Source organism: Mustela lutreola, chromosome 3 (assembly GCF_030435805.1).
Source record: "Mustela lutreola isolate mMusLut2 chromosome 3, mMusLut2.pri, whole genome shotgun sequence".
In the NCBI taxonomy this organism is placed as follows: domain Eukaryota; kingdom Metazoa; phylum Chordata; class Mammalia; order Carnivora; family Mustelidae; genus Mustela; species Mustela lutreola.
This window is the reverse complement of record NC_081292.1, coordinates 183,346,744-183,361,426: the sequence shown is the minus strand read 5'-3', so window position 1 is coordinate 183,361,426 and position 14,683 is coordinate 183,346,744. Positions and strand designations below refer to the sequence as shown.

Sequence of the window (14,683 nt, the reverse complement as noted above, 5' to 3'; positions counted from 1 at the left end):
CAGATCCCTGTGCCTTTGCAAGGGGTGGCTGGGTTCCCTGGTTGGGGATCTGATGTCTGCCCTTGAAAAGTGGGTCTGTTTCCATTCGAGGCCCTAAATCTCCCCGAGGGACAGAGAAAACGCTCTCCAGTTTGCCCAGAAGCACCCTCCAGTCAGGTGCTGAGCTGAGAAGGGGCCAGACTGCCCGAGATGGGCTTCTCAACAGCAGAGGAAGCGAGATCCTGGTATAGTCAGCTATCTGAGAACGACCACACCTCCTCAAGTCCTGTGGCGGGGGGAGAGATAGACAGGGTGACCCCCAAAGAGCTGGACTCTGCAGAAGGGAAAGACCCCACATTCCACTCCCACGGAAATGGCCGCTCCCCCTGCAGCGTGCCCCATGGCACCCGTGGCCAGTCAGAGCCTCTCACATTCTCTGAACACAGTATCTCACTGTTGTTCCCTTTGGCAGGCCCAGATATGCCCCAGAGCGCTGGAGAGCCATGTCCCCTCTCTCTTGTTCTTCTCTACAGGAGGGGAGACAGGGCATGGCAGCGGGGAGGGAAGAGAGTCCTATTGTTCCTCAGCCAAGCTGGGACGGCTGGACACAAGCTAACAGCCAGTGTCACAGAGACAACACCCCTCCCTCATGTCCCAGAGACTGACCGATGCTAAAAATAGGTTTAGTCCCTGCCACACACCTCCACACCACCACCCTCAACCCCAGGACTTTCTCGGTCACTTGGCCTGGTTCCCTGTCTCTGTCGAGGCCTCTGTGTCCATGTGCTCCACTCCCTACACGCATGCGTGCGCGCGCGCGCACACACACACACACTCTGACCTCTGGGGGCTGCAGCCCTAGCACACACCCAAACACCCACTTTGGCAAAGCACAGGTGCCCCGAGTCCCATAGACAAACGCCTGGAGTCAGGTTTCATCACACGCCGCCCCTATCCCCCCCCCCCCCCGGCCCCCAGACTGGTCACGGCCACCCCCGCAGACCCAGCTCTTCTTTCCAGCCTTCCAATTTCCAAAAGCCTGGATTCCTCAGCTCCAGGCGACGGGGCTGGGTGTCCAACAGCATGCCTGGAGCTCCGAAAGCCAGGGTCTCCGGGAGGCCACCTGCCGGGCCAGGGCACCAGAAAGCCACACGGCGGCGATCACACTAGCAGCCCCAGGGCAAGCCAAGCCAGCTCCCCTCGGGACAGGCCCACTGTCCCAGATCTGCCCCCAACGCCCAGGTCCGACTGAACACTGCGCTCCCCACCACTGGGCCGAGAAGGGGTGAAGGGAGGGGAGAGGAGGCGGACAGGGGGCATTCTGCTAGAGCCATCTCTCCATTTTCCATGGACTGGGAAGAGGAGGGTCTAGGCAAACACCAGATACTGCCCTTAGAGGAGTCAAAAATCCCCACTACCCCTACACCTTTTCCTGGAAGTGCTCAAGGCCATGACCTGGGGGGAACCTAAGCACGGCCTATCTCTCCCCTAGGCCTCCAGGCTTGGAGGGGCAGGGAATATGATGGGGCAACTCCCTCCCAGAGCTAACAGCCTATGGGCAGATGCTAGTGGGCATCACCCTCCATGCGGGCATATTGAGGCACGTCAAGCCATCATGCAAAATACACATGGTAGGCTATGATGACTCCCTTTTCCATGGTAGGAAATGGAGCTCTGAGTAACTACGAGACTTGCCCAGGGTCACAGAGGTGGTCACTGGCAGAGCCCGGACCACACCCAGGGCTTCTGACTCTTGGACATGGGTCCTGGGATCAGAGATTCGGGATGAGGTCAGAGGGGGAGCCGTGTCCCCAGAGGACCATGCTCAAGAGTAGACAGAACAGCAGGTGCCAGGGCGCCACTCTTTGTCGTGAGCCTGGTGACCCATGCAAAGCACAGCCTGGCTCCTGCTGAGACCCTGGCCCAGCAGCCTGGGTGATCCGGCCAGGGTGGCCAGAGGGCTGGGTTGTCCCCGCCCTCACCGAGCACACTTACTACAAAGGCATGTGTGTCCGTGGGGAGCCTGAAAGTTCATCTAGTCACCCCAGACCCTGTTCCTAGCAAGTAAGGCCAAAGCCAAAAGCATCAGGCCTGTGTCCATGCAGAAGTGGGAGCACTCGCTCATGCAGAAAGGAGGGGGAGAGAGTCTTGAGAGAGGCAGGAGGGAGAAGTAGGCTGTGGCGGGGGTGGGGGGGTGTAAGGAAGCGGGGGCAGGGGGGGGGGGCAAAGAGAATGGGAAGAGACGGAGAGAAGAGGACAGAAGGAGGAGGAAGAAAGGTAAGGGGGATGGGAAAAATGACCCAGGATGAGAGCGGGCAAAGGTTAGAAGAAGTCCATGAGAAAGAAGGGAAGAGAAGCTGAGAGCTACAGTGAGGGCCAGAGACTGGTAAGGGGGAAGGGGTGGAGGGGAACCAACCGGAGAGGGAGGAAGATCGGAGCCGGTGGAGAGGAGGCAGCTGGAAGCCGGTGTGTCCCATGCCCTGCAGCTTGGCGTTGTATGCTGCCCACCCCGACCCCAGGGAGCCGGCAGGGAGGGAGGCAAGCGGAAAGAGAAGGCAGGGGGGGGGGGCAGGGAGGGGATGACACCAGGCAAGGGAGGCACCACGCCCACGGCACAGAGGACAGATGGACACAGAACACACGGAGAACGCAAGGGACAAGGCATTAAACAAGACGAAACAAAACAGAAACAAAGAGAAAATCAAGATTAGTTGGTGTTCTGAGTCTGGGATCTGGCCACACGCTTGGAGGGAGGTGGGAGGGTGTGAGACAAGAAGAGAGGGTGAATCCGGGGTCTTGCTTCCCCAGTGGGCAGGTGGACCTCCTGCTGTCCCTCAGGATGCCACATCTCTCACTTTTCTAACCCCAGCAAGGGGCAAGCAGGTGCTGGCCCGGGACCAGGCGAGCAATCCTATTGTCCCACAACTCACCTGTCCTCACAGTCAGCACGGCCCCATCCTGGGACCTCTGTCCTCTCGTGGTCACCTGCCTCCTCTGGACCCAGCGGTGACCCTACCAGCCTGAGCCCAAGGGCCACAGTCCCTAGCATCCTAGCATCCCCCTGCCCTTCATCCTTCCCTCACCCCCACCTCTGTAACCCTCTTCCCTGGAGTCCCTTCCACTTCTACTCCTGCCCAAGGCTGCTGGGCACCACCAGAAAGTCCTTAAAATGAGCCCGTCTTAATGCACTATGAAGACCTGCTACACCCTCCTTTTATCCGCATTCACTGACTCCCTGTTCCCACGGGGGCTGCACAGGAAACCCTGCTCCCTCCCCAACACACCGCCTCACAAGCTAATCTACACCAGCTTCTTGGCCACTTCCCTCTCATGCCTCCAACTGCCAAATGCAAGAGGCTCTGGGACTCAGCCCTGGGACCTCTGCTGCACGTGTGTTCCCCCCAGGTGCAACCACACGTGTCACACTTCACATGACACCATACACTGGCAACCTTACGTCCCGGTATCACGATGCCCACATTTCTAAGTTCCAACCTCTCCCCGTGGCAGCTTCGAGGGTATCTCCCAACTATCATGGCCAAAATCACACTGCTGACGTTCCCTCCAAGTCTGCTCTTCCCACATCCTTACCCATCTCAGCAAGGAGCAACTCCATCCTTAAGTTGCTCGGGTCCAAAACCCTAGAGCTGTCCTTGACTTTTCTCATTCATTTCCCACGTCTAGCCTTGATGGCTCCACCTCCCAGACTGTCTACAGCCTAAGCACTTCTCACCATCTCCACAGCAGCTGCCTCACTGTCTACCTCCCTTCCATCCTGGCCACACCGATCCTTTTAGAACAAGTCAGATGACATCACTGCTGTGCACACAGCACACAGAGTAAAAGCCCAAGCTCTTAGAATCACCTATAAGGCCCCCTACAAGCTGGCCTCCAGGCCCATTACCTCTTCGACTTCAAGCCCTACTCTACACCTCACATCAGGTACACCTCAACCTCAGGGCCTTTGCATTTGCTGTTCCATCTGTACATCCCCTCACTGCCAGGGCAGCCTTCCCTGATCCTATGTCAAGTGCAACCACCTACCTACTCTCAACTCCTGGCACTTTCCTGCTTCGTTTTATCTCTGTGCCACTTACTACCATCTGACAGATTATATATGTATTCGCTTATGTGTTTATTGTCCACCTCCCTCATGAAGGCAAGGGTTTTTACCTCTTTTGTTTACCACCATCTTTCCAGACCCTAGACTAACACAGACAAGGAATGCACGCCGAATGAATGACTGAATGGACCTGGATGTAATCTCCTCTTTCCATGATGAAATGTAAAAGTTGGGTTCTCAATTCGAGGTCCCAAAGCTTGACACATATATTTCCCTATATCTGTATTCATCCTTCACTCTTACTCCACAAGAAGGTATCTCACCTCCTCATTGAGCCTTAATCATCCCCCTGGGCTCCTAGGCCTATATCCCCTCGTCCTTCCTTATTGGTCTTATTCTAGCAACTTCTTTCTTTCTCTTCCATCTTTTTCTTCTTTCTATTCCCTCCATATTCAACTTCTGCTTCTCCTCTAAAATCATTCTCATGGCTTCTATATTTAGAGGGGGGGGAAAAATAGGCTCTTCATATCAGCCTGCATTCTTCAGCTACCATCCTCTTTGCTTTTATCATACAACCACTCAAAAGAACAGTGGTCATCCTGGCTGCACTGCCTCTCTGCACTCACCCCTCAATCCTGCCATCTGCTTTCTACCACTACTGCTCTACTGAAAATATGTCTTTGAAAATCCCTGGGGCCACCTAACTGGAAAGCCCAGTGAATTCAGTCCTCCTCCTCATGATCTCTCCAGTGACACTGTGAACCCCCCACCCCCGCTCCTAGAAATCCTTTTCTGTCTTGACTTCTGTGGTGACCCACTGTCCCTGTCTTCTCTCACTGTCCTGAACGTTTCTTCTCAGCCCCCTTCCCCTCCATTCCTCTCATAGCCATTTCATCCTAAGTTCTTTTCTCTCCATGCCCTCTGACATAGAGAGTTCATTCATGGCCAGTGCTTTAACCCATGTCTTTTGAGGATGACTCCAAATTCTATAGTTTTTTTCTATTTTTTCAGGCTCCAATTCCAGATGTTTAGCTGCTTACCATACATGTCTATGTACAGGCTCTACTGTCACCTCAAACTCAAAATAAGGAACACTGATGTCTTCATCTTATATGAAATCTGTTCCTCCTAACTCCTGGCTTATTAATGGAACTAGCATTCTGTTCCTATTCATGGAGCCTCAGAATCCTCTTTGATGTCTTCCTCTCCTTCACCCCTACACCCAATCAGTTTGTAAGTACATTGGCTCTACTCTTATAGTATCCTTGGCACCCATCTCTTCTTTTTCATCTCCATGGTCAGCACCCTAATACAATTGCCTGACCCAGTCTACTTAATAAACAATGACATCTCCCAACTCAGAGTTTCTCCTATTTTGCATTCTTCCTGCCCAGATCCACCAGATACATCTTCCTAAATTACAGCTCTGATCATGGCATACTCCCAACTAAAACATGGCCACAGCTTCCTACATTGCCACTAGATAAGATTCAAGCTCTTTAGTCTGGTATTTTAAGACCAACCAGAGGCAGGTCCCAGGCTACCTTCCTTGACTCTCTCTCACTGCCAATATGCTCTCAATCTACTATATTCGTCAAACACTTATGCTTTCCTGTATTCTTCAAGAACCCTGTCTCTCCCATGACCCCATCCACTTCCAAACTCCTATTCTTCTCCCAAGGCTCTTATTTAAAATTCATACTCAAAATGCTCCTCAATCTCTTCCACTGATACTGATCTTTCCTTTTTCTTCACTCCTTGCAGAACTTTCTCCATATCTCACTATTGGGAATGACTTCATTTTAAAGTTCAAGTTTTTTCTCCCCTTACTAAACTCTAGACTCCTTAAAGATAAGATGCACATCTGATCACCAACATGCATAGAAATCTCTACCTCTAGAGACATCTGAGATCAGTCCAGTCACAGACTCAGGATCATAAGATAACATGGACTCAACGACTCTGGCTCCTATTTCTTTTTCTTGTCTTATTGCACTGGCTAAGATAGCCAATACAATGTTAAGTGATAGTGGTGATAACAGGCATACTTATTTTGTCCCTGGTGTACCAGGAATGCTTCTAATGTTTCACAAGAAAGTGTGACATACGCTACAGATTCCTGGTACCTACTGTTTATCAAGTTAAGAAAACTACCCCTATATTCTCTGAGATCCAAGCTGAAATAAGAGATAAGGAGTCATTGGATCAAAATGGAATGAGCCAGGGATCTAGTATTGAGGTATGGAGGAGGTACTGAGCCAAAGAAGAAAAGGCAGACCTGCAGGAGAAAAGCCAGGAGAAACCAGATCCAGTTCATGGCCATTAAGGGGTTCTCCTTCAGATCTGAGCTTCCTGGGTTACATGCTGAAGCTTATGTTCAAGCTTCTTGCAGAAGAACATAGAAGCAGCAGGAAGAAGTGGTACTGGCCTGTTGCCTGACTCCCAGGTTGTTGTACACAATGATCCTGCCTTTGCACCTCTGCTTACACAAGTACTGCAGACACTCTGCAGGGTTACTGAGGAATTTGTGCAAACAGGACCTGCTGACCTAAGAAATACTTTCATGACAGAGCACGGACCAAAGAGGCCCCTTTATAGCCCTGGGGACCAAATATATCTGTCCCCTCTCTACATCTAATCCTTTCTCCTGACTGATTCACTCACAATTGGGGGAGAAGATGATAGCAGGATTGGGGACAGAGACATTGTACCAACATCTTTCCCTCCCTATGACTCCTTGGCAGCCAAAGCCTGAGCAACTAAGGATATGGAAGTTGACAGTCAAGACTTCAGAAGTTGGTAGGAGAGGAAAGACTGAGGGGAGATACACATTAAGATGGGCATCCTTCTGGAGCTATTAAGATACGGCTTCCTTTACAGCAAGCTCCAGGAGAGCTATACAGAAGGATTTTCTGGTAGGGAGAGCAAATTCACTCTGCTTCCTCAGAGAATCTGTCCATCATTAGGTTAGAGTGTTACTATTCCCCAGGCTACCTCAACTCTATAAAGTAGTAAGAGGTCCCCATTCCTCTCCCTTGAATAAAACCTCTGACAAAGAAGCCAAGGGTCCTTCTCTCAGGAGCTCAGAGGTGGGAAAAAGCAGAAGATGGCAGCCCCATGTGGACCACACCACAAAGCCTTTCACCTCTAGAATTAGAGAGCTACTCATCCTGTGTTTTGACATTCAGTTAAAAGCAATGATGTGCTTCTGGACCAGCTCTCCAGGCGAGGTGAAACCCTGATGGCCAATTTCCATGCCATAAATATTTTCATCAGAGCCAATCTGAAGTTACTGAGAGTGGAACTAGGGACCATGCTCTGCTCCAAAGTATAGCAGAACATCCCTGCCCCCACACCAGGTCCTGGACCCAGCCCAATAGCCAGCCAGCCTGCCCTTAGCTGCTTCCCCAAAGCCAAAGTCCAACCTCAGGGAGGGGTCTCCCTCTCACCCTGCAGCTGATATGATGACTCAGCTTCCCTACATTTAGGGGAAGGGGTGGAGGGCAGAGTCAGCTGCCCAGGCCCCTCTTCTCCTGTCCACTGAGGGGCTTGGCAAAAAGTCCCCTAGCCCCCATCTCTAGCCCACCTCTGCCTGGCCTGACCTCCACAGTTAAACAAACCCACAGGATTTCCCACTGAGTGTGGCTGCCCCCATGGAATGGTCATGGCCTTAGGCCAGCAAGAAAGTAGAGAGCCCTTCCCACCCCTCCCAGCGTGGCCCTGCAACACTCTGCCATTTCTTGTCTAGATCTCCCCAGTAAGCTCTCTGGTTGCCCCATCCCCTCTCCTACCTCCAGAAATGAAGCCCATTCTCCAGTAGGAAATGGAGCTATGTTTCTCAGCACCTGCTGCTCATACACAGACATCCAAAAGCAAGCACTAACAGGAAAGTTGAACAAGGGGAACCTTGGCCTCCCCACCAAAATGAGACATACCTGGAGGGGACCCACCAGAGGATGAGCACTCAGATAGAGCCCTGGCCTTAAGGACACCCTCCTTTCTCTGTTATGCCTCTGGGAGGGCCCAAGGGGGAAACTGAGTCTATAGAAGCCTCCCTCCCTCCAGGCTTCTCCATACCTTCCCCCAGGAACTGAAGCCTGAGGACAGCAGGCAGTTGCAGAGAGCTTCTTCTCTCTGCCTAGAAAATATGCACTCCAGCCCCAAAGTTACCACTTCTAAATTTTCCCTGATTGCTCCAGTTGGTAAGCCTTGCTTTCCCTCCAGCTCCAGGGCTTTGGTCCCCACCCCTGTCATAGTACAGCTTACGATCCTGTGTACCTGTCCCTTTACTATAAGACACTGATCTTTGAATCTCATGCCTGCCTTGGAGCCTAATGGACGAGGAATGCCGGGAGGGATGGCTAGCACGTGACAGCCTCTTCCCCAGTCAAAGCAGCACCTGCCATGGGGTGAAGGCTACTCTTGTACCTCCCCCAGCAAGATTATCCAAGACCAAAGAGGGTGGGCATGGAGGGAGTAGGAAAGGAGTCCCGGGGCTGGTGGTCCCCACGGCTCTTACCTGCTACCCGGTGGGCTACCAGCCCCTCCAGGTTCAGTGGCTCCTCGTCTGGAGTGCGGGATGGGTCTGAAGTTGCCTCCTTTGGTGGGAACTGGGGCTGAGCGGGGAGGCCAGAGAGAGAGGCTGGGGGCTGCTGAGGCCCTGGAGGGCTCTGGGTGGTTGGAAGGAAGGTGGACGAGGAGGAGGAGGCTGGGCTTTTCGGACGGAAGCTCTGGCTGGACCCAGCAGGACATGGTTGATAATCGTAAGGTGAGTATGGCCTGCCAGAAGGGAAGGACTCCAGGGCCAGGGAGGACCGTGGGGCCGGCTCAGGGGTTCCCAAGGAATGCCCACTGGGGATGTAGCCAGACCTGGACTGGGTCAGGGGATGGGGCTGGCAGGGGGAGCCAGCGAGAGGCTGGGAGGATAGTGGGGAAACCCCTGGCCAGGCCCCCGGCACGCTCTGGGACTTGTGCAGGGGGGCGGCTGCCGCGGCGGGCTCCAAATCCAGCATCAGCATGTTCAGTGCTTCGATGGACTGCTCGATCTCCTGCTGGGAGGCTGCCCTTGGGAACTCAGGGAGGCCGGGGGTGGGGGTCTCTGCCAGTGGCTGAGGGCTGGGCCTGCTGTGCCCGAGACTCTCCAGGTGGGCTCTCTCCTGCTGGCGAGGAGGGGGACGAGGCTGCTGCTGCTGTTGCTGCTGCTGCTGTTGCTGCTGCTGCTGCTGCTGCTGCCAGGAATTCAGACCCCTCTGCACAGCCTCCCGGCTGCTGCCACTGCGGGCCGGAGCTGGGGGCAGCTGGGGCTCGCTCTCCGGAAAGGACTGGGAGCGGAACATACCGCTGGGGTCAAGGCCATAGTGGGAGGTGGTTACTGGCTGTGGCCAGGCTGGGTGGGGCCCCTCCCGCTGGTAGCCAGCTAAACCCTCCTGTGCCGAGTAGGAGGGCCGCACAGGGGCAGGGTGGCTGACATGGGCAGGCGCCACCCGGCTGGCGGACTCATAGGGGTAGCCCCCGCCATTGACCATCGGTTCCGCTGGGTAAGACTTGTCCAGACCGTTGGTCAGTGAGGACAGGGCCTCTGGGTAGCCCCCCTCACTGGTGTTGGTGACCCCGTCCAGGGAGGACAGTGTGCCCATGCTGCCCACGCTGTGCCCGTCCTGGTTGGGCAACTCATCATCCAGGATGTCTGTCTCCCGCTCGGATGCCAAGGCCCCGCCGTTGACATGAACCTGGGCTGGGACGATGTGGCGGCCGGCGGCGGGTGCAGCCGGGCCCCCCGCGGGGCGGGACCGGAGATGCTGCGTGTGGTACATGGGCGCTGGCTTCTCTCTCTCGACGCCGAAGCCACTGAGCAGGCGGTCCAGCTCGCGCTTCTCCTCAGGACTCAGGGCAGCGGGGGCGCTGGTGGGGCCGGGGGCCGGCTCATCGGTCTTGTCTGTCTTGGTGGAGGCTGTGGAGTTGCCTGAGTCGCTGCTCACGGAGAGGGTGTGCTCCACGTGGTTGGGGGTAGCCGACAGGGCAGGGCGCACGGCGTTGACGGCCCCAGTGCTGCCATGCAGGGAGTCCTTCTTCTTCACCTTGGCGTACAGGCTCCCATCCAGAGGCCCCTGAGTGTGTCCCACCACTTCTGCAAGACAGCCGGAGGACAAACGACAGGTGTCAGTGAAAGGCTGGCACACCCTCTCATCTCCCCAAGGGAGGGAGGGAGGAGCTGCCGTTCCCCGAGTCCTAAAATCTCCTTGCACCACTCAAGACAGAGCTGAGGTCAGGGATGTGAGGGACAAGGACAAAAGGACCCCTACCCAGGCTGTGGGGCCCTAACACACAGTTCCAGGGCTGTGAAGCCAAAGTGGGCGGGGAGGGGGAGCCTGGGAGCAAGGGGCCCCAGTCCAAAGCATGGCCGTGGCATTTCACCAGCCTCCCAAGGACCCGAAAGTACTGGGTCAAGATGGGGTTCTGCAAAGCCAGCAGTCCCCGCATCAGAGGCGATGTGCCTTCACTCAGAGTGCTGGGCTCCTGGGATTCTGGAAAGAGGATCCAGAGAGCAAGAGGGCAGGGGAAGCATTTTAGGGATCCAGAACACAAAAGGAGATGTTCTCCTCAAGGAGGGGTGTCCCCTGTGTCATTCTGTCTGGCGACCCCATGAGCAATACTTTCTCTGAAAGGAAATAGTGAGTGCTGGGTGGCTCAGGGCCAGAGGGCTGACTCAGGAACGAAGAACGTCCCCACCCAGAGGGACTCAGTGATTTCACACCCTGTACAGTCAGCAGCCCAGCTTCCAGCCCCGACACACACACACACACACACACACACACACACACCCCTCCCCTCCCTTCACTCCAAGGCAGGCCCTCAGTTGGCAAGAAAAGAAAGCCCCGAGTCCTAATAGGGCAAAGTCCAGCCAGACACCAAGAGTCACACGCACACACCATCCACACACAGGAAAACCAGACACAAAGACGTCCCGAGACACACACGCCAGCTGGTAATCACCCAAGTCAAACACCCACAATTCACCCAAACTGAACCCCTGGTGCACTCTCGGGGTACGCTCGATAGGTGTCCCTGAGGCACTTTACACAAACTTCATTTCCAGTCCCACAAGTCAGGGAGTATCATGCCTCCTTCAGGAACAGGAGAAAGTGAGAGTCACAGAAGTGAAGCCATTTATCTACAGACATACGGTATCTGGTAAAGTTCTGATTTAAAATCAGAACTCATTTAAGATTTAATTAAAACAAAACTAAATTAAAGGCAAAACTAATTTAAAATCAGAACTTCAAAAATCATCCCATTTTTATTATTTCACACCATCCGTCATATAACACACACGCAGAGTAAATGAAACACATAAAAGGCAGCAATACCCCAAAATAAATACTTAAATCTAAAGCCACAATCATTTCAGAAAATACAAGCGCCTACCATGCCCAAGGATCAGCCCTCAGGCCAGAAGTGGCAGCCTCTAAAAATAAACACTCGTACAGAAGCCCACAGCCAAAAACAAGGGATCAGACAACCACAAAACAGGAACATCGTGATCAACAGACACACACACAAACCACAGGCCGACCAAATGACGTCACCGGGAGCAAGCGCAGCGGTGCCCAATGAGGCACAGCGTCCACGCACATGCTGGATGCTCTCTGCCCATTAACCTAACTCTCCAGACCCATCTCTCTGTCCCCTGTTTTCCCCGGGGCTTTGGGACCTTGGCCAGCAGCAGGTCCCAAGGGACACTGGGCCAGAGAGTGGCCACAGCCCCAGACTTCAGGGGATGGGGCTTGTTGGGATCGGGAATGGTCTGAATCTGGCCCTTATGCTGGGGCCCCTAAGGGCTGCTGAGATCAACTGGCCTGTCCTCACCTCTGAAGGTGTCAAAGCTACTGAAGGAGAGAGGCTGCCTGCATGCTGGGTTCTTCCAAAGAGCTGGGCTCCTGCCACACAAAGAAAGAGACCCCAGCTAACGGCTTCCATGGGGGGAAGCGTGAAGACAAGAGCTCTGCTCCACTCAGATTTCTGGGGGTGGTTCCCAGGAAGGGGGGGCCCCTTAGACCAGTCAGTGGTAGGCCGAAGAGCTGTCCTTCCTTCCCACTGTGCCTGGAAAGTGGCTGGCCCCAGAAAAGGAGGCTCACACTGCGAAGCCAGCAAGCTCCTCCAGCCGCGGCAACCCCTAACCTCCCAAGTTCATGCTCCTGTGGTCTGGGAAGTGGAGGCAACAACAGCAAAGCAAAGGATAGAGTGTCCAGCTCCCCATTTACACTTGGGGGGAATGAGAACCACTGGGTACAAACCAGGGTAAACCAAAAACTATTGTTTCCTTCAGGGAGAAAGGAGACCCATTCCCGCATCTCACTTGGGTTCATAAAAGAAGAGCTTTTGGCAAGAGAGCTATGAAAGCATCCCCTGAGGGAGACAGGGAGGAAGAATTCACACTGACTACCAGTACCTGATATCTTGCCCCTTTGGGCCCCTTCATTGATTGCAACAACATCAATATTAAACCTATTCTGCCGTGTAATTAACCCCCACACGGACCACTCTTTGCAGCAACATCGGAAATAGTAACTGCCAGGCCACTGAGGCTGAGTTAGAAAATCGAAGAAGTGCAGATTGTTTAACTAAATCTTTTCCACACGATATGAATGGAAATGTCTATTGCTGTCCTCCAAGAAGGAGCCGGCTGCTCCTGACCACCGAGCGCCTGCCCCACACTCCAGGCTGTCCTACACCTTCACTGGTCTCCGTCTCCCCATCAAGAGGAGGCTGTGAGGACAGCCAGGCCCGTCCCGGGTCTGTCTAGCCCCCAGGAAGGCTCCGCTGAAAGCCCAGTGTGTTGGCGTGATCCCGGCATGGCAGGTAGCCCTGTTCCCCCCGTCAAGAGATGAGCGCCGCCCCCCTCAGCCCCCCACACCGGTACACACATGCTCGTCCTTCCCTTCTGCCCGCCACTGCGGCCACATTAAGTGCTACTTAGCAGGACCACAAGAAGCCGGAACACAATGTTGGTTTCACTCTGTTAAGGCAGGAAGAGCAAGAGAGAGAGGCAGGCAGAACAAGGAAAGAAAGAGCCAGAGGAGATGGTAGGGGAAGATGGCTTTGGGGCTCTCAAGCTGGGGGGTCACGAGATCCGACTCAGTCCCAACAGCCTCTGGGGGCACAGCCAGCTCAGGCAAATCCTCTCAGGTGAGAAGGCATTGGACACCCAGTGTGGCAGGGAGCGGGGACAGAGGAGGAACCTGCCAGACCAGGGCCATCGGTAGCGGCACAGGTCACCACGGAGGAGAAGGACAGACAGCTGGGTAACACAGGTTGCAGGCAGCCCAGAGTGGGGAGCTCCCAGCCCTGCAGGTCGGCCAGCCTTGTGGGCCATCTCCCTGGCTGCTTCTCTAGGGAAGCCGAGACGCCCACAGTCCCTTTAAGGCCCCATTTGCTTTGTCTGAATATGTCTCCTGGCTCCCCCGGCAGCTGCCCAAGCCCCAGCCCCACCCTCGACATCGAGCTTGATTGCACCAAGGGGCCCTTCTTCCACGGCGGCCGTAATCCAGATGTGCGAGTCATACTTTTGGAAAGCTCTGAGGAAAATCCCCAGCTGACTTGGACATGGACCTACTCCTAGGCTCCCTCCAGCAAGCCACAGAGGTGTGTGTGGTGCTAGAAGCCCAGTACAGGCCAGGAGGCAGGGAAAGAGAGACATGTACTGCCTGCATGCTGCAAAGTGAACGGAAGGACTATGGGAGGCAAAGGTGACCCGGGTTTAGGACAGTTGTTTTCCAACTTGGAGGTTCATAAGAATCTGCTCCAGAGATTCCTGAAAATGGAGATGCTGGGGTCCCGCCCCCAAAGACTCACTCATAGGCCTGGGGCGAGGCCAAAAAAGCAGTATTTTAACTCTCCCAAGGCTCTGGGGCTCACACAAGTGGACGATATCTTGAGAAACGCTGACCCCAAAAGTCAGCCCTTTGGATCTGAAAAGAAGGATCCCCACTTCTCTTACTAACGTCTAGCGGAGAAAGTCTGCTTATTTGGTGGTCAGGAGAGATGGCCCAACCATGGAAAATAAAAGGCTCGAACCTCGTCGGCTCTAAGAAAGAAGGTTCCTCTGGTGGTCAGCAAGCAGCAACCCCACCTCGTCCGACCAGCAGGCTGGTTTTGAATAGTGAGTGACTTACTAAGTTTTCAGGCTGGGGCCCTTCAGGATAAAAATCCCTTTGGGTCCATGTCCAGCTGAATAGCAATACATTAAAATATACTACCCAGAGCAGAGTGACCAACCAATGCGGAGAAAAATCAAAGCATGCCAGTAGGAAGAGGCAACATGCCCACCCTGGATACCGGTAGTTTGGAGGTAGACCTGGGCCCGGCACACCCAAAGGGAATCTCAGATCCTTCAACAGGGAGTGGAGCATCAAAGGCCATGAGCAAACGTCTAGGAAGTAGGTGGCCTTTGACAAGGGCTGAGGCTTGGCCAAGAAGAAGCAAGGTCTGGACATGTGAACTGGAAATTTCATCACAGACTCTCCCTCAGCCATGGAGGGAGCCAGGTGGGGCTACTGAGGGGCAGCATGTGGGAGCCAGAGGATGGGGCTGGGTACCAGGGAGGCCCCAGGGATGTGGTTCTGGAGAAAAGCCAGAGAGGAG

General features: G+C 54.4%; 1 protein-coding gene across 10 annotated transcripts in view; it reads right to left on the bottom strand.

Annotated features, from left to right (window-relative positions):
* TNS1 (tensin 1) overlaps positions 1–14,683 on the bottom strand; it is a 179,698-nt gene that overhangs the window by 34,789 nt on the left and 130,226 nt on the right. For 7 of the 10 annotated variants that reach the window (XM_059168079.1, XM_059168078.1, XM_059168077.1 and 4 more), the window contains 2 exons: positions 8,562–10,169; positions 2,396–2,479 (listed from right to left, as the gene is read on the bottom strand). In XM_059168079.1, coding sequence (XP_059024062.1) covers positions 2,396–2,479; positions 8,562–10,169 — 1,692 coding nt within the window. The remainder of the gene's footprint in view (positions 1–2,395; positions 2,480–8,561; positions 10,170–14,683) is intronic. The other 3 variants (XM_059168081.1, XM_059168082.1, XM_059168083.1) reach the window with 1 other exon arrangement.